Below are 16,479 nucleotides of genomic sequence, written 5' to 3'. Positions count from 1 at the left end.
ACTTGTGTGTCAGAGGGGGGGAATGAGAGGATCAGCTGGGTGTCATCGGCATAGCAGTGGTAGGAAAAGCCATGGGAGTGGATGACAGCACCAAGAGATGTAGTGTAGAGAGAGAAAAGAAGAGGACCCAGAACCGAGCCTTGGGGAACCCCAGTAGTGAGCCTGTGTGGTTCTGACACAGACCCTCTCAGCATCACCTGGTAGGAGCGACCCGTCAGGTAGGATGCAAACAGGGAGAGTGCAGAGCCTGAGACACCCATCCCCTCGAGGGTGGAGAGGAGGATCTGGTGGTTCACTGTGTCGAACGCTGCAGACAGGTCCAGGAGTATCAGGACGGAGGAGAGAGAGTTCGCTCTAGCGGCATGGAGCGACTCCGTCACTGCCAGGAGGGCAGTCTCTGTCGAGTGACCCACTTTGAACCCCGACTGGTTGGAGTCCAGGAGGTTGTTCTGGTGGAGGTAGGAAGACAGTTGTTTAAAGACAGCACGTTCGAGAGTTTTAGATAGGAAGGATAGAAGGGAAACCGGTCTGTAGTTCTTGATCTCAGAGGGGTCAAGTGTCGGTTTCTTCAGGAGGGGGGTGACTCTGGCAGTCTTGAAAGCAGAGGGAAAGTAGCCAGACGTCAGAGAGGTGTTAATAAGGTGGGTTAAGAAGGGAAGGAGTTCAGGTGCAGAGGACTGCAGCAGAGGGGATGGGACCGGGTCCAGGGAGCATGAGGTGGGGCGACTAGAGGTAACAAGGAGAAGGACCTCTTTAGAGGAGAGGGGAGAGAAGTGGGATAGAGAGGGAGGAGGAGTAGATGAAGATAGGGAGGGAGGGGTGGAAGGCAGACAGGTGTGGGTAGTGCGCAGGGCATCAGCCGGGGGAGGAGTGAAGGAGGATCGGATATCGTTCACCTTCTTGTCAAAGAAGTTGGCGAAGTCGTCAGGGAGGAGGGAGGAGGAGGGAGGAGGGGGAGGTGGTTGCAGGAGAGAGGAGAAAGTTTCAAATAGTTTTTTAGGGTTGGAAGCAGAAGCCTGAATTTTAGTGCAGAAGAAAGCAGCTTTAGCAGCTGATAGAGAGGAGGAAAAGGTAGAAAGGAGAGTTTGGAAGGTAAGAAGGTCCTCCGGGAGGTTGCCATTTCTCCATTTGCGCTCAGCCGCTCTCAGGCTCCGTCTCTCAGTACGCACTGAGTCCGACAACCAGGGGGCAGGTGGAGTTTGGCGTGCAGGCCTGGTGGTGAGGGGACAGAGATGGTCTAGAGAAGAGGATAGGGTAGAGAAAAGAAGATCAGTGGCGGTGTCAGGGGATAGAAGAGCAAAGGATTCAGGGGCAGGGAGAGCAGAGAGAACAGAGGAGGAGAGATCAGTGGAGGATAGTGTGCGAAGGTTGCGACGTGAGGAAATCATGTGGGTAGGGAGGGGCTGTGAGGGGGGAGAGGAGAGAGAGAGAGAGTAAGACATGAAGTAGTGATCAGATAATTTCTTACCTTTTCTAACCTTTTCACTGGAAAGAGGAGTGACGGACAGGTTAGCTGTAGAGCAGCATCTGGTGAAGATCAGGTCCAGTTGGTTGCCAGCCTCGTGGGTAGGGGGAGATGGGGAGAGAACTAGGTCGAAGGCGACGAGAAACGAAAGGATGAATCCAGAGCCATCGACAGGGAAGTGAGAGACTAGAGTGTCCAGCTCTTCCAGGAAGCCACCAGCAGGGCCCGGTGGGCGATAAACAACTGCAATGGTGAGCTTGACTGGATGAGAGACAGTGACCACATGAAATTCGAAGGAGGTAGGAGAGAATTGTGACAGTGAGACAGGAGAGTATTTCCATTTTCTGGAAATTAGTAGACCAGCACCACCACCTATCCGCACGGCTCTGGGAGTGTGAGAGAAAGAGTACACATCTGACAGAGCCGCGGGCGTAGCAGTGTTTTCTGGTGGGATCCAGGTCTCAGTCAGAGCAAGGAAGTTGAGGGAGAGCAAGGATGCGTAGGCTGAGATGAAAGCAGCTTTGCCTTCCACCACAGCCGAGTGGCAATTCCAAAGCCCTCCCGTTACCACTTGCTCGACGTGAGTTGACAGAGTAGGATATATTAGATTAGTGGTATCGCGACATCTGACAGACAGACAGACAGACAGACAGACAGACAGACAGACAGACATTTTAACGATTTATTTATGTTCACATACAGGAGGATACATACAGGGACACAAATATTGCAGTAGGGTTACATTCACAAAATCATGGCGTATGTTTTCATGATACAATAGGCATGTCACTCAGTACTCTATGGGTATAAGTAACAGTGTCTCCTCCATATATTACAGAGATAGCACAATACTTTGCCAGCCTTTTTGCCTCCTATTTGGGCCATCTTAAGCTTTTGAAGCCCTCTAACAACTTGTGTGTGTGTGTGTGTGTGTGTGTGTGTGTGTGTGTGTGTGTGTGTGTGTGTGTGTCATTTCCACATTCAGGTCACCTGCTCCAATGCTGTATAAGCACTCCACTGTGAAGCCGAGTATGTTCAATCTGTGTAGTGATGTCTCAATGTTCTCTGATATAGCAGCAAACACCCCCGATATTGTTGTTGTTGATGAGAATAACAGAGAGGTTCTCATTCTAGAGGTTGGCTGTACGTTTGACCACAGCCTAGAAGAAGCCTTTATAACTAAAGTGTTGAAGTATCAACTGCTAGAACAGACCATGTCGCAACTGGGCTACAACTGTAAACTTTTAGTTTTCATATTTGGCAGCCTGGGCCATGTTCATAAGCTCGTTGTTAGAGGCCTTCAGATGGCTGGTCTCTCAAAGAGAAAAGCCAAACAGCTAGCAAAATATTGCTCAGTGTCAGCTATCATTGGCAGTCGCGCTATTTGGAGACGGCGCTGCTATTTGTACCCTTAAGCCGTATACTGACTGTTTGGCCCTACGTCTGTAACTGTGATTGCCTTTGTCGGCAGGTATGCCGTAGTAACCCACAGTGTCAAACTGCACTACTAGTATTTGTGTCCTTTAGACCTTGTATTTATGTGGACATAAATAAAGAATTCAAATGTGTGTGTGTGCGTGTGTGTGTGTGTGTGCGTGTGCGTGAGACACACACACACACACACACACACACACACACACACACACACACACACACACACACACACACACACACACACACACACACACACACACACACACACACACACACACACACACACACACACACAGATGTTCCTGCATTTATAGACTAATGCAGGCCCGTACCCACATACTTGTTTCTTTATTAATAATAATAGTGATGATGATGATCATGATAATAATAAGAATAATGATGATTTAGTGGATATAATATTAGGCTAGGGTTTTAATTGGATTCATACAAGGCCCTAATTGATATTTCAGATGATCCCTTGGTTTAATTCTGAAAGGAACACAAACAGGGATATTTTATAGGATTATCTAGACTATAGGTGGAGCTTTATAGGGAAGATTTGTGTGTTTTCTCTTTCTAATCCATTGAGCTGTGGATGGACAGAGGGTAACATGATGAACCTCTCTGTGCGGACCCGTCACATCTTCATCATAGTGGATTTATGAGACATATGGACCTGGATTTATTTTACCCATTTTATGAAGCTTGTATTTTATCACTGTCATACTGTATAACACAGTGTAGGCAAGACTCTGATCAAAGAACGCTGACTTGATCAACGTTGTGAGTATTCTGCAAGAATTGAATGGCAATATTAGAGTGAATGTATGCTCTGGGTACAGAGATGGCCCACACACGTCTTCTGCTCTTTGGTGAGTGTATAACCCAAAGTCTGTTTGTAGAGGATCACATTTTACAGTGAAACAGTGGTGGAAAAAGTACTCACGTGTTTTACTTAAGTAAAAGTATCAATACTGCAATGTAGAAATACTCTGTTTACAAGCAAAAGTCCGGAATTCTAAATTTACTTGAGTAAAAGTACAAAAGTATTGGTATAAAAATGTACTTAAAGTACCAGAAGTTGAAAGTACTCATTATGCAGAATGTCCCATTTCACAATGTCAAATGTATAGAATGCTTACTAATCTTTTGAAAATAGCAGATCTACAAGCTCATGACGCATTGTGAGCTTGTAGATCGGCTATTTTCAATTCAAATGGCCGAAATGTATATATGGCTGAAGTGGTTAATGTGTGTTTTGTAATAATAATCAAAATCTACAAAGTAACTAAAGTGTTCAAATAATTGTAGTGGAGTAAAAGTACAATATTTGTCTCTGAGATGTAGTGTAGTAGAAGTAAAAGTACTGAAAATTGGAAATACTCCAGTAAAGTAAAACATCCTGAAAAGCGTACTTAAGTACTGTACAATACTTGAGTAAATGTACTTAGTTACTTTCCACCACTGCATTGAAACAACAGTCATCAACTACCTGCTAAATCATAAGTATACAAGTGACACTACTGTACAGCTTCAGTCTAATAAAAATGTATATCTTCTCTATTCTCACAGCTATAGTTGTATGTCTCATCATACCTGGGTTGTCCACTACCACAACTACTAAAAAGAAAGCTCAAGGTACAGTATGTGAATTGCAAAAAAAAAACATGTCTTACACACAGCACTTCAACATCACCAAGGCATATTCTTTTTTATAAACCACAAATGGTATTTGTGTTAGTTTTTTTTTTAAGTGCTGTGTTCATAAGAAAAGCCTACTGGATATTATTATTGATTTCAAAACCTGCTTATTGAGACAACATAGCAATGCACTGGTGCCTCTTTAACATGGCCTCACAGCTAGGCTAACCACAAGTCACAGCAGACTCCTTTATGGGCTTTTTAATTTCTTTGGGCAAAATGTTGACCATTTATTTTTGTATTATATAAGCTGCTAAAAGTATATTGTTGTGCCTATGGTGCACATTGCCTATCCCGAGACTCCAATAGAAGCCAGAGTCATGCACACACTTTTGGGAGGCCAGGAGCCCTAATGTTAAAGTTGTACAAACTTAGTTGAAAATATGGATGATAATGATGGATAAGCCCTATGATTTTTTTTTTTACAGAATAACTGTTGTGAATATACATCATTATGTTCTCTATACTACATTAAGATGTGAAACCACACAAATGCAACAAAGATTGTATGTTCACACTGTATGTGAAGTAACCACTTCATATATAGTAAACATTTAAATGTGAAAGTGTGTATGTGCGTGTGTGTGTGTGTGTGTGTGTGTGTGTGTGTGTGTGTGTGTGTGTGTGTGCGTGTGCGTGCGTGCGCGTGTGTGGGTGTGCGAGAGTGTGTGTGTGTGTGTGTGTGTGTGTGTGTGTGTGTGTGTGCGCGTGCGTGTGTTTTGACGGGCACGTCAATGCAAACTAAAAGAAAAAGAGTGTCTTCTAAAGAAATAGACACAAAGTCAAAGCTGTTTACAAACACGTTTATCTGTATTTTCCCCAGTTTGTTTCATTTTGTTTAGTATTTCTCTGTGAGAAATGTAACACTCTGCAATGCTTCAGTTATTTTGATTTTCGTTTCTTTACCAAACTTATAATTTGTTTACATTATTAGTAGGGTGGGCATAATAAGCTTCGGCTTCAGCCCTCACCTTTTCGGTCTATGAACAATGTCTTGTATTCTATGCTGTAATGTATATGTTTTTCTGAATGACCGAGATGAAATAAACTAACTAAAAAAAAAATATTATATAATGCTCTTTCCTTTACTTCACTTTTCTTTACCTAACTCCTCGTATGCAGTTTCACATCACTGACAAAATGAAAAAGTAATTGGCTTTCTTTATGTTAGGGGTTCAACCTGTCCTGGATGGAAGTGCTGAGGTGCAGTGCTTCTTATTTCCTGTCCCCTTTGTCACCCTAACGTTTCTTGGTAAAACGCTAGCCTAGAACTGTTAACATGTTTGCAGAAGTGACAGTTATCTACAGAATACATCTACAAGACTTCCTGTAAATCGGGGAGGCTATAGCGCCCCAGGATGTGGCAAAGGGGCCCTGCCGATGTCCAACACTAATTCTGTCAATGTATATATGTGACTGCTTGTCTTTCAATAAATTAGAACATGTTGACTTGGACGATTGTTTGAGACTCAATGTGTCCCCGATCGATCATTATAAAATCATTACAATAACCAGTTAAAAAGCTTATCAACGGAACCAAGCAAGTTCACACATTTTGGCGTGACATGCATAAGCATGTCCTCAAAGCAGACATCACACCTCTCACACCCAGCTGTGTTTTGGTCACTACACGTGACACGACACCACGGCGTTTCACAGGAAATTCTTCCGAGTACCCAAATGGCTACGCAGGTTTACACGCATGCATTTGACGTCATTAAAATACAGATGAAAAACACCCACCCACATATGTTTCAGTAATGAGAATCTCCTGTGCAAAGTTTTACATCCCGTATCATTGTCTATTGTGAAGACCTTTGAGTTGAGCGTGCCACATCCCTTTTACAAACCCATCCATTGTTCTATTTCATTTCCAGGGTTGCCAGATCTGCTTATTATGATTTCCCCGCAAGATTTTATTTGAAAATAGCTGATGTATATGTTAAAGTGCTCATTGTGGCCCATAGTCGCTTCTTTTGGGCTGGTTTACCTAGACCGGGTTGCTTGTTTCTCTCACAGAATCTGGCAACACTGTTCGTTTCATCTGCAAGCATGTAAATGACAAATAAAATGAACCTTGTACCTTGAATCTATTGCTCCCTAGAATCCCCTACATGGGGATCATGTCACAGAAGAACTAATTAGAAAAGTTTTTTTTTATGCAATTGTGTGTGACCTGTCTTCATTGTGTGTGTCCTGTGTGTTTTCAGTGAAGAATAACTCAGGAGTGACACCGGCGGGAGAGTGTGGTGAGACCTGGGTGAAAGAGGCAGATGGAGGCTCCTTCACCTCGCCCAACTACCCCGAGAAATACCCGGCAGACAGGGAGTGTGTCTACATCATAGAAGGTGAGGCGAATTCATCCATGTTTGGTGGTGAATGATAATATCACAGTCAAATCCTGTGTTTGTTGAATTCCGAGTACTGTAAAAATGCCATTTGGGTAAATTGTTACACTCTCCCAGACTTGAATTAACACTGAGGGCCCTAATTGGATGATCTATGGCAGTGGTTCTCAACCAGTGATCCAGGGACCACCAGTGGTCCATGGGGGGGTTCCAGGTGGTCCCGGGCTAAATGATGGAGAGTTAGAAACCAAATGGACCCTTATGGATCTTTAACTCTTGAGAATGTAAAATGAAACCAAATGGACCCTCACGGGTCCATTTGGTTTCATTTTACATTCTCAAGAGTTCAATTATTGTTAAACATCTTCATTTCAAGAATTGTTATTTCGACCAACGTTTGCCTGTTGTCTCTCCTATGGTACCAACATCAATACAGCATGGATGGAATTGTGGACAAAATCGTATCCAAGGACAACAAAATATTATAAGTCTTTGGTTCTGAGAGTCTAAATCTCATCAAACGGTGGTTCCGTGGCTCAAATGCTGAATAAATAATGGGCCTTGATATGAAAAGGGACGAAAACCACTGATCAATGGCATAGTTTTGCACCAGACAACACGTCATTTTAAAGACCAACCACCAGGTGCTAAATTGGCACAGTATCATTTTGTATTTATTTATACAACACAGACTCTGGGCATGGAAATTATAACTGTGTCTGAAAAATAGCGATGATAATTGTGCATTGTCTTGTAACCATCTCAGTGGCTGTGTGGTTAGAGTATCCGCCCTGAGACTGGGAGGTTGGGGTTCAATCCCCGGTCAGGTCATACCAAAGACTCTAAAAATGGTACCCAATGCCTCCCTGCTTTGCACTCAGCATCAAGGGTTGGATTGGGTAAGTCCCTGCGACATACTAGCATACTAAGGGTGTACTTGTGCATCAAGCTGCCTCACACTAAGGAAACAGGAAGTAGGCTCCTGCCCTGTGGGCCTCAGGGCTCGGCTAGGTTTACTTTTAGCACTGTCTTGTGCCTGGTGGAAGATAGGGCCCTGAGATTATACATATTTTTTAGTTGGTGAAAATAGTGTTGATTATTATTTTTTTTCAATTGGTAAAAAAGCCTCTTGTAACTCTTATTCTTCTTCTCCAATCCTCCTCCTCCCCCCCCCCCCTCCTCCTCTCCCCAGCCTCCCCCAGACAGTGCATCGACTTGTTCTTTGATGAGAACTACTCCATCGAGGCGTCCTGGGACTGTCAGTTTGACCACATCGAGGTGCGTGACGGGCCCTTCGTGTTCTCCACCATCATCGGCCGCTACTGCGGCCGGGAGAGTCCTCTGTACGTGCGCTCCACCGGACGGTATCTCTACATCAAGTTTGTGGCCGACAGCGAGCTGGAGGCCACCGGCTTCTCTGCCCGGTACAACTTCACACAAGGTGAGCAGTGACCGTGTAGACGCTTGTCTATAGAGGCTATGCGTGTGACATCATCGTACCCGGAAGTTATGCTGGAACGCCTACTGAGTGGAGAAAAGGTTTTACTTTCTGGCCTTGACAGCCCATACATCCAAACAGAAAAGTGAAGTCCTATCTGATTGTATTAAACGACGTTAAACTCACCAACATGGCAGCTGTACGGAAAGCTTGAATTATCCTCTTTCTATCTGCAATTTATTTTTTCAAAAAAATCGTAGACATGTTATGATGAGATACTTTCTGTCAATAAATTACGTGCAGGTGATAATTTGTGTCAGAGTTTGGAAGCGCTCGTTTTAAATGACGCAACGTCCTGCTGCCTCCTGCATCATGTGCTGCCTCCTGCAGCGTGTCCCGGTGGAAAAGTAATGCAGTTGCATTTTCTCTATCATCATCCTTTGTATGTACCTTCCCTTGGAAGCCAGGCCTCCTAAAATGACTTCTACTCTCTCTAAAATGTTATTCAAGATGCTGTTATTTACAGATCAAGACAAGCAGTGTTCTGTCTGTTTACATTCAAATGTAATCCGTCCATCGTGCCAAATTCGAATCTTCTGACTAATTATACTCCTCATGATTGGGAGGATAGAGAATTAATTCATCTTCTCTCTCTCTCTCTCTCTCTCTCTCTCTCTCTCTCTCTCTCTCTCTCTCTCTCTCTCTCTTAATAATGTACACTGTAACAGTGGTCTTGCATTAATCTTTAAGTACATGGAGCATTTGTTTCAGGATGAATGAGATTAAGAGAAGATTTACAGGATCCATCTTAAACCTTCTCTTTTCCTTTTCCACATTTCTCCTTTGTCACATACACACAATGCAAAGATTCTGAAGCCTCTGTGTATTACGCGCACACACACACACACACACACACACACACACACACACACACACACACACACACACACACGCACACACATAGATGTACACCGTTTACAATTTGAATAGTCTCGCGTAGCCAGACCCCACAGAAAATGAAAAACAGCGACCTCTGCTTTTCTGATATTCTGTGGAGTCTGGCAGGAGTATAATGTTAGACTAGAGCGCAGGGAAACACCGGTTTCATGTCTGCCTATAGCGCATCACTTCCGGTTGGTGCGACCATGTTTTCATTCCCACTAACAATATTTCTACACGGAACACTAACACCACTTCTCCCAGAGAACATGGATGGTTTTGGTTATAAGCCCACTTGTTTCTATGATGAAAGAGTAATTTAAAATGTGAATATCTTTCCGTGGTTTTGTCCGCTCCGAGGACGCTATTGTTAAATTAGTTTCGGCTAGTTTCGAGGGGGGGAGGGTGGATCATGGTGGATGGACACGTGAATCCCGCCCACTACATTTGATTGGGTAAAGCGCGGCCCACTTCCTGATCTGAAGGCACGCCCACTTTTAGCCAATGCGCACTGGTTAGGACGAACCGCTCCGACAGATTCCACCGCAGGTCGGAATCTGTTCTTGAGAGATTACAATTTGAATAATCTGTTACAAGTGAAAGCAGATGAGGTAAGAAAAATGAGAGGATTAATAAAGATCCTCTCATTTTTACCCTCAAAAACATTCTGTTTGTCTCCAATTCTCCAAACCAAAGCATACAAAAGTGAGCGGAAAAAGAAAATATACAATATTTTGATTTAAGATAAATTGACTGGCGTGGTATGGGGCAGTGCAAACATAACTGTTCTTTCTCTCACACAATATCAAGCCAGGAGCTATAGCATCTGTGTGGAAGAAAAAAAAGATGATATTTTCAAGGCTGGGTTCTCCAGTACATGGTGGACCCTAATCTGTTCTGGACTAAGCTGGAGCAATAATCCACCTATAGCTATACCAGATTCATCAGCACAAAGGTTTATAATATAGGGCACACATAACTTAACATCCTCTCTGTCTACACACTTCACGTTTTTGCTTCATCTGGTGGTTTAAACAGGAACTGTGAATGGAGTTGCACAAGTCTTTATGCAACCCATAGCCAGATGTTGCTGTTGTATTATGTTTTGTAATATCGTTAGCCTCATAGCATAATTGCCTATCATGAGGGGCCCCACCAGAGAAAGATCCACAAGCCATTTACGGTCTACCCAAAACACTTAATTTTCACCAAATGAACCCTATAGCATCTCTATTCTGGGCATGTCAGGCAAATAGCCAACATTTGGCAAAAAAGAAACCAGGAGGACACTCAGTAAAAATAACAGATCTATAAGCTCACAGTGCGTCACATAGCGACGCCTTGTCAGCTATATTCAGAGAATAGAATATACTGAGTTATTGTGTTTATTAACTCTGATGTCCTCTATATTGTTAGACCCTGACTTCAAACATCTTGGAGAAGTCCCACCTCTGCCCCGTAAGTATACAACAACATGAGATATCTTGACAAAATGTGCAAAATATTACCTATTAATTATGTTATCAGTTATTATATTCATACTACACAACTAGGACATTATCCAAAATATGAAAGTCAGTTTCATATGTTCAGTTCTGCTTCCTGATCAATGTTTTTGGCTAAACATAGTGCAATGCTTCCCCAAAGAGATAAGTCACTTTTGGGTCAAAAAGTCAATGTCACAATCATGTGGTCAAGGTCAGAATTGCATAATACAGTCATGTCTCCATGTCAAAATCAGTGTTGATTTCGTCGACTAAAACTATGACGACAAATGTTCATCGACTACCTTTTTTCACTGACGAAAACTAAATAAAAACATTACTAAAACTAAGACTATAAGAATATATTGACAATTTCGTCAAACAAATAAAAACTAGACTAAAATGTTAGTGAGGGACTAGAGGAGAAGAGATCCAGTAGAACTAAAAAACAAGTCATTTTATGTGTGGTTGCGTTCGGGCGCTCTGAAAATAGTAGATCTACAAGCTCACAACGCGTCACAGCGCGACGCGTTGTGAGCTTGTTGATCGGCTATTTTCATCATGCAACCAAGTGTAAAATCAGCCATCGACCCCATCAAGGCACCACCAAAACACATTTTAGTCGGCTAAATCAACTGTACATTTAGTCGACTATAATCTTATGATATTTAGTCGATTAAAACTAGACTAAAACTAAATGGAATTTTATTCATAAGACCATGACGAAGACTAAATAAAAATCAACACTGGTCACAATCAAGGTCCAAATGAATGACAATACTGTCGTACAGTATCTCAGGACATACAGTAGAACAAGAGACATCTTTTGCACCCCAGGTGCATTTTATTGACATAGACCTTTGTCCAATTGCCAAATCTCCATTCCTGCTGGAGATAAAAGGTTTTATGTGAGGTTTATTCCCTGAATAGTGACATGCTGGTTCTCAAAATGGGGTCCAAGGGTCCTTCCAGTGGGTCCCCAGCTAAATTATTCACACCAAATGGTCCCTTACAGGTATTTCACTCAGAGAGTGAACAAATGGAACCAAATGTACCCGTTCCCTTTTCATATATATATACACCACGTTGTGAGCTTGTAGATCTACTATTTTCAGAGCGCAACACCCGAGCGCAACCAAACATAAAATGACTTGTCTTTTAGTTCTACTGGATCTCTTCTCCTCTAGTCCCTCACTAACATTTTAGTCTAGTTTTTATTTGCTGACGAAAATGTCAATATATTCTTATAGTCTTAGTTTTAGTAATTTTTATTACGTTTTTATTTTGTTTTCGTCAGTGAAAATAGGTAGTCGACGAACATTATATATATATATATATATATATATATAAATGGGGGGTCTTTGAAATAAGAAAAGGTGATAATAACTGGTCTACATGACTTCAAACAGTGTGTGACTTTGAGCTGAGTGGTCCAGAGGGCATCATAGATTCCGTCCAGATCGGCCAAGTTAACCCCGCGCTGCAGAAGGATGCTGTGGACTGTAGATGGTACATCAGGGCTCCTCCTAAAGCCAGGGTATGTATGCTATGTTACATGGTTTACCTTATGTTCACTGGTGGTGGTGGTGCTGATGCTGCATTTCCTGCTGCATATTTAGACTGTGCGTAAATGATACACGACTACAGTTTGCTAAAGAAGGTTGAGGCTAAAATGTATGTATAAATATGAGTCATAGCAGACATTAGTTCAACTTCATCACTAGGAGTGGTGTAAAGTAACTAAGAACATTTACTAAGTACTGTACTTATGTACAATTATGAGGTACTTTCACTTTACTGGGGTATTTCTCCAATTGTCTATACTTTTACTTCTACTCCACTACATCTCGGAGGCAAATATTGTACTTTTACTGCACTACAATTATTTGAAAACTTGAGTTACTAGTTACTTTGCAGATACACATTATTACATTATAAGACATACATTAACCACTTCAGCCCTATTTTATACCTAGGCTATTTGAAAATAGCAGATCTACAAGCTCACAAGCTTGTGATCGCCTATTTTCGCCTATTTTCAAACATTTTAGTACTTTTACTTTTGGTACTTTAAGTACATTTTGATACCAATACTTTTGTACTTTTACTCAAGTACATTTTCAATTCCGGACTTTCACTTGTAACGGAGTACTTCTACATTGCAGTATTGATACTTTTACTTAAGTAAAACATTTGCGTACTTTTTCCACCACTGATTACTAGTGTACACTAAATGCTTAACCGCATTCATTTTAAACTCCGCCCCCCCTGCAGGTCTACCTGCGTTTCCTGGAGTACGAGATGCACAACTCCAACGACTGCAAGAGGAACTTCGTGGCCATCTACGACGGCAGCAGCTCGGTGGAACACCTGAGGAACAAGTTCTGCTCCACGGTGGCCAACGACGTGATGCTGGACACGTCCGTGGCCGTGGTGCGTCTCTGGGCCGACGAGGGGAGCAGGAGGAGCCGAGCCAAGATCCTCTTCACCACCTTCCAGTCACGTGAGGCTGCAAATCATTAACAAACCCTCCGCTATAGCAGCAAATTCCTGATTCCATATGGCCAGTAGTTTTTTGAGATATCTTATTAACCCATCCTGGAACGCATCTGTGTCACTTTTTGATTTGAGCTAAAAAAAACATTATTTTACACTTTAGCTATTCAAAAATAGCAGATCTACAAGCTCGTAGCGCGGCACCGAGTGCCGCACTACGAGCTTGTAGATCTGCTATTTTTGACAAATCGTGAACATGTGTGCAAATCTTTGAATATATATTGTTTTAAAGCAAACCTTTTTAACTCAAATCTTTGCTTCTGGGGGTTCCCTGGAACCAAATATTTTGAGATGGGGGGTCGGCCAAATACATATCATTTTGGGGGTCCTTGACATGAAAACGTTTGAGCACCACTAGATATAGAAACATACGTTTTTCAGAATACTGTTGGGATTTAGAAGACATTTGTAGAATCGGCTTCAGGTCTTAATGGGTTAAGTAAAGTTTTGGATGAACAGACAGACTAAACATGTGACATGCTGTATCCATAGAGCCCTGCTGGGGCAAACCGGGGCAAAGATTATACACACTATAACAGGGGTCTTCAACAGGGGGTCCGGGACCCCTAGGGGGGTCCTCAGAGTTATAACAGGGGGTCCACCAAATCTTTGTGTGATATGATTTTTTTTTACATTAATTAACCACTTAACCCTAGCATCCCTTTTCTGAGGAGAACTTTAGCCAAAAATAGCCGATATACAAGCTCACAACGCCTCGCGCTGCGAGGCGTTGTGAGCTTGTAGATCGGCTATTTTTGGCAAAGAGTTATAGGTGTGTAGAGGGAAAAAAAGAGCAGCAAAGGTTTATCTGAATTGTATACAATATAGAGGGGGTCCCTGCTTCATCTCTCTCTCAGCTAGGGGGTCCTTGGCCTGAAAACGTTGAAGACCCCTGCACTATATAACCTATATGTAATCATTAAACAGTGGTGGAACAAGTACTCACTGCAATGTCACTTGTGTCTTTCAGCTCCATGTGATTCTGACACGTTCTTCTGTCACAGTAACATGTGCATCAACACCACTCTGGTGTGTAATGGCATCCAGAACTGTGTCTATCCCTGGGATGAGAACAACTGCAAATGTAATATATTGTGACACTCAACATCAGCAAATTAGTACCCTCCTTCAAAACAGACATAAAAGAGCATTAACTAGCCTGTAGTATTACAGTATGTATAGTACAGTATGTAGAATACATATATATAATGTATAACTTATCATGTGCATGTGCAACTAAATGTCAAGTTGAAAGTTCTGACAAATCTACTTTCTGGGAAATAACCGGGATACTATTTTATTGCAAATAATTTTCACACTTTGTTGTATTATTGTAATATTTTGTAAGTCTCATATTTTGGAACAAAGCTCTAGACATTGTTGCTCTCTTTCCCTCCTATAACACCCAGTGAAGAGTAAGTCCAGCATCCTGGACACCATGGACCACACCGACCTCACCATCATGTTGTTCTCTCTCCCTCCTATAATAACCAGTGAAGAGTAAGCCTAGTGTCCTGGACTCCCTGGACCACACAGACCTCACCTTCATCGGCGTGTCGTGTGGGCTGACCGTCATCATGCTGATTATCGCTTGCATCATCCAGATCAAACAGCCGCGCAAGAAATACATCATACAGAGGTATGTAATACTATAAGAAATACATCATACAGAGGTATGTAATACTATAAGAAATACATCATACAGAGGTAGTATAATAGAAGAAATACCTGCTAAATGCCTAAACTGTACTATAATAGACAATACAATACCATACCATACTATACCGTACCGTACCGCATTACCATTAAATTATTATAAGTTATTATAAATTACAATAGTAAAGTAAATTTGACAAAATAATTAAGGTGCACCGTGAAATAAAGTTCACAGTGTTGGATTACCTATCTCAAGCAAGTGGCGAATCTCAGCAAGTGCTGAAATGATTGGCTTCCTTGAACATTAACAAACCACTGTATGTTTTAGAAAATGGTCAGCAGTAATGACAAGTACATTTATCAGTTGTAGTCTAAACCTGCCAGACTACATGTAGTGTCCTTTCAAATTCAAAGATTTAAAGTAGTCTTTTGTACTGCAGGTCTTGGTCTTTTGACGCGTCTCCCAATTATAATTGTTTTGTTTGATTTTAGTTTGAATTCACACACTCAAACTCAAGTGTGTGTGTGTGTGTGTGCGTGTGCGTGCACTTTCCGTTTCCATCCACAGAGATGCCTTTGACGCCGGCCCTCTCCATCCAGACTTTGATGATCCTCCACACTACGAGCTCTGTGCGCTAGGCCGACCGTCCGGTGACCTCGCCGCCGACGCCACCATGGCCTCGGACTTCGAGAAGTTCCAAAAGCTCCGCCGCTCGTCCTCAAAGTGCATCCGCGACCACCACTGTGGCTCCCAGCACGAGGGCATGCACGGCGGGAGCATGCACGGCGGGAGCATGCACGGCAGCGTGCGCGGGAGCATGCACGGGAGCCGCAGCAACCTCAGTGTGAGGGAAACCGTCATTCAGGCGGACGGGGGGCCTCCGGCGGCCCTGGCGTCCCAGCACACCACGCCGGCCGGGCCCAGGAGCATCCTGGTGATGAAGCACAGCTACTCCCAGGACGGGGTGAATGGCTGTGAGCCGGAGGAGGAGGACGAGGAGGACGATGATGATGACGACGACTTGATGCTGGACGATGGTCCCGCCTCCAGCCATCATCACCCGGGCCTGTCATCATCAGGGACGGATGTGACGTCCGACCATTTCTAACGCAGACGCTAAGTGAGACGCTGCTACAACGGGATTTAAACAAATCAATGAAAAGAGAACCACTTGATCCATATTCTGGGGCTAACATTCTGCAAAGAATAGCAGATCTATAAGATGTGAAGTGAGCATGTAGATTGTCTATTTTCAGCGAAGATAAAAAAAAAATGTGTGTGTGTGTGTGTGTGTTTTGGTTATTTTATAAATACACAGCAATGTCCCCCTAATATGAACAGTTGATAGTTAGTGATGCTGGATTAAAACTGGGAGCAAAGCATGTGTTACCACTTTAGGAACAGATGGTGAACCCAAACCAAATATCCCTCAACGTATGTGTTTGCTGAATAACAAA

The 16,479-nt window shown here is 42.8% G+C and overlaps 1 protein-coding gene across 1 annotated transcript; it reads left to right on the top strand.

Annotated features, from left to right (window-relative positions):
- The first annotated feature begins 4,417 nt into the window (after positions 1 to 4,417).
- Positions 4,418 to 16,170, top strand: LOC311045381 (neuropilin and tolloid-like protein 1). Its single transcript, XM_084057226.1, has 9 exons — positions 4,418 to 4,537; positions 6,811 to 6,948; positions 8,141 to 8,389; positions 10,742 to 10,783; positions 12,219 to 12,346; positions 13,084 to 13,312; positions 14,336 to 14,449; positions 14,860 to 15,004; positions 15,590 to 16,170. Exons 1-9 carry the CDS (start codon positions 4,447 to 4,449, stop codon positions 16,128 to 16,130), a joined length of 1,677 nt encoding a protein of 558 aa, XP_083913352.1. The 5' UTR covers positions 4,418 to 4,446; the 3' UTR covers positions 16,131 to 16,170.
- Positions 16,171 to 16,479: the final 309 nt, after the last annotated feature.

Source organism: Gymnoscopelus microlampas (genome assembly GCF_963454915.1).
Source record: "Gymnoscopelus microlampas genome assembly, chromosome: 5".
Classification (NCBI taxonomy): domain Eukaryota; kingdom Metazoa; phylum Chordata; class Actinopteri; order Myctophiformes; family Myctophidae; genus Gymnoscopelus; species Gymnoscopelus microlampas.
Note: the sequence above shows the minus strand (reverse complement) of the source record. Positions and strands in the feature narration are given on the sequence as shown.

Coding starts and splice junctions, on each gene's coding strand:
- LOC311045381 (XM_084057226.1), top strand. CDS start 4,447: ATGTATATCTTCTCTATTCTCACAGCTATAGTTGTATGTCTCATCATA. Junction 6,949..8,140: donor GTGTGTCTACATCATAGAAG/GTGAGGCGAATT, acceptor TCCTCTCCCCAG/CCTCCCCCAGACAGTGCATC. Junction 15,005..15,589: donor AAGAAATACATCATACAGAG/GTATGTAATACT, acceptor TTCCATCCACAG/AGATGCCTTTGACGCCGGCC.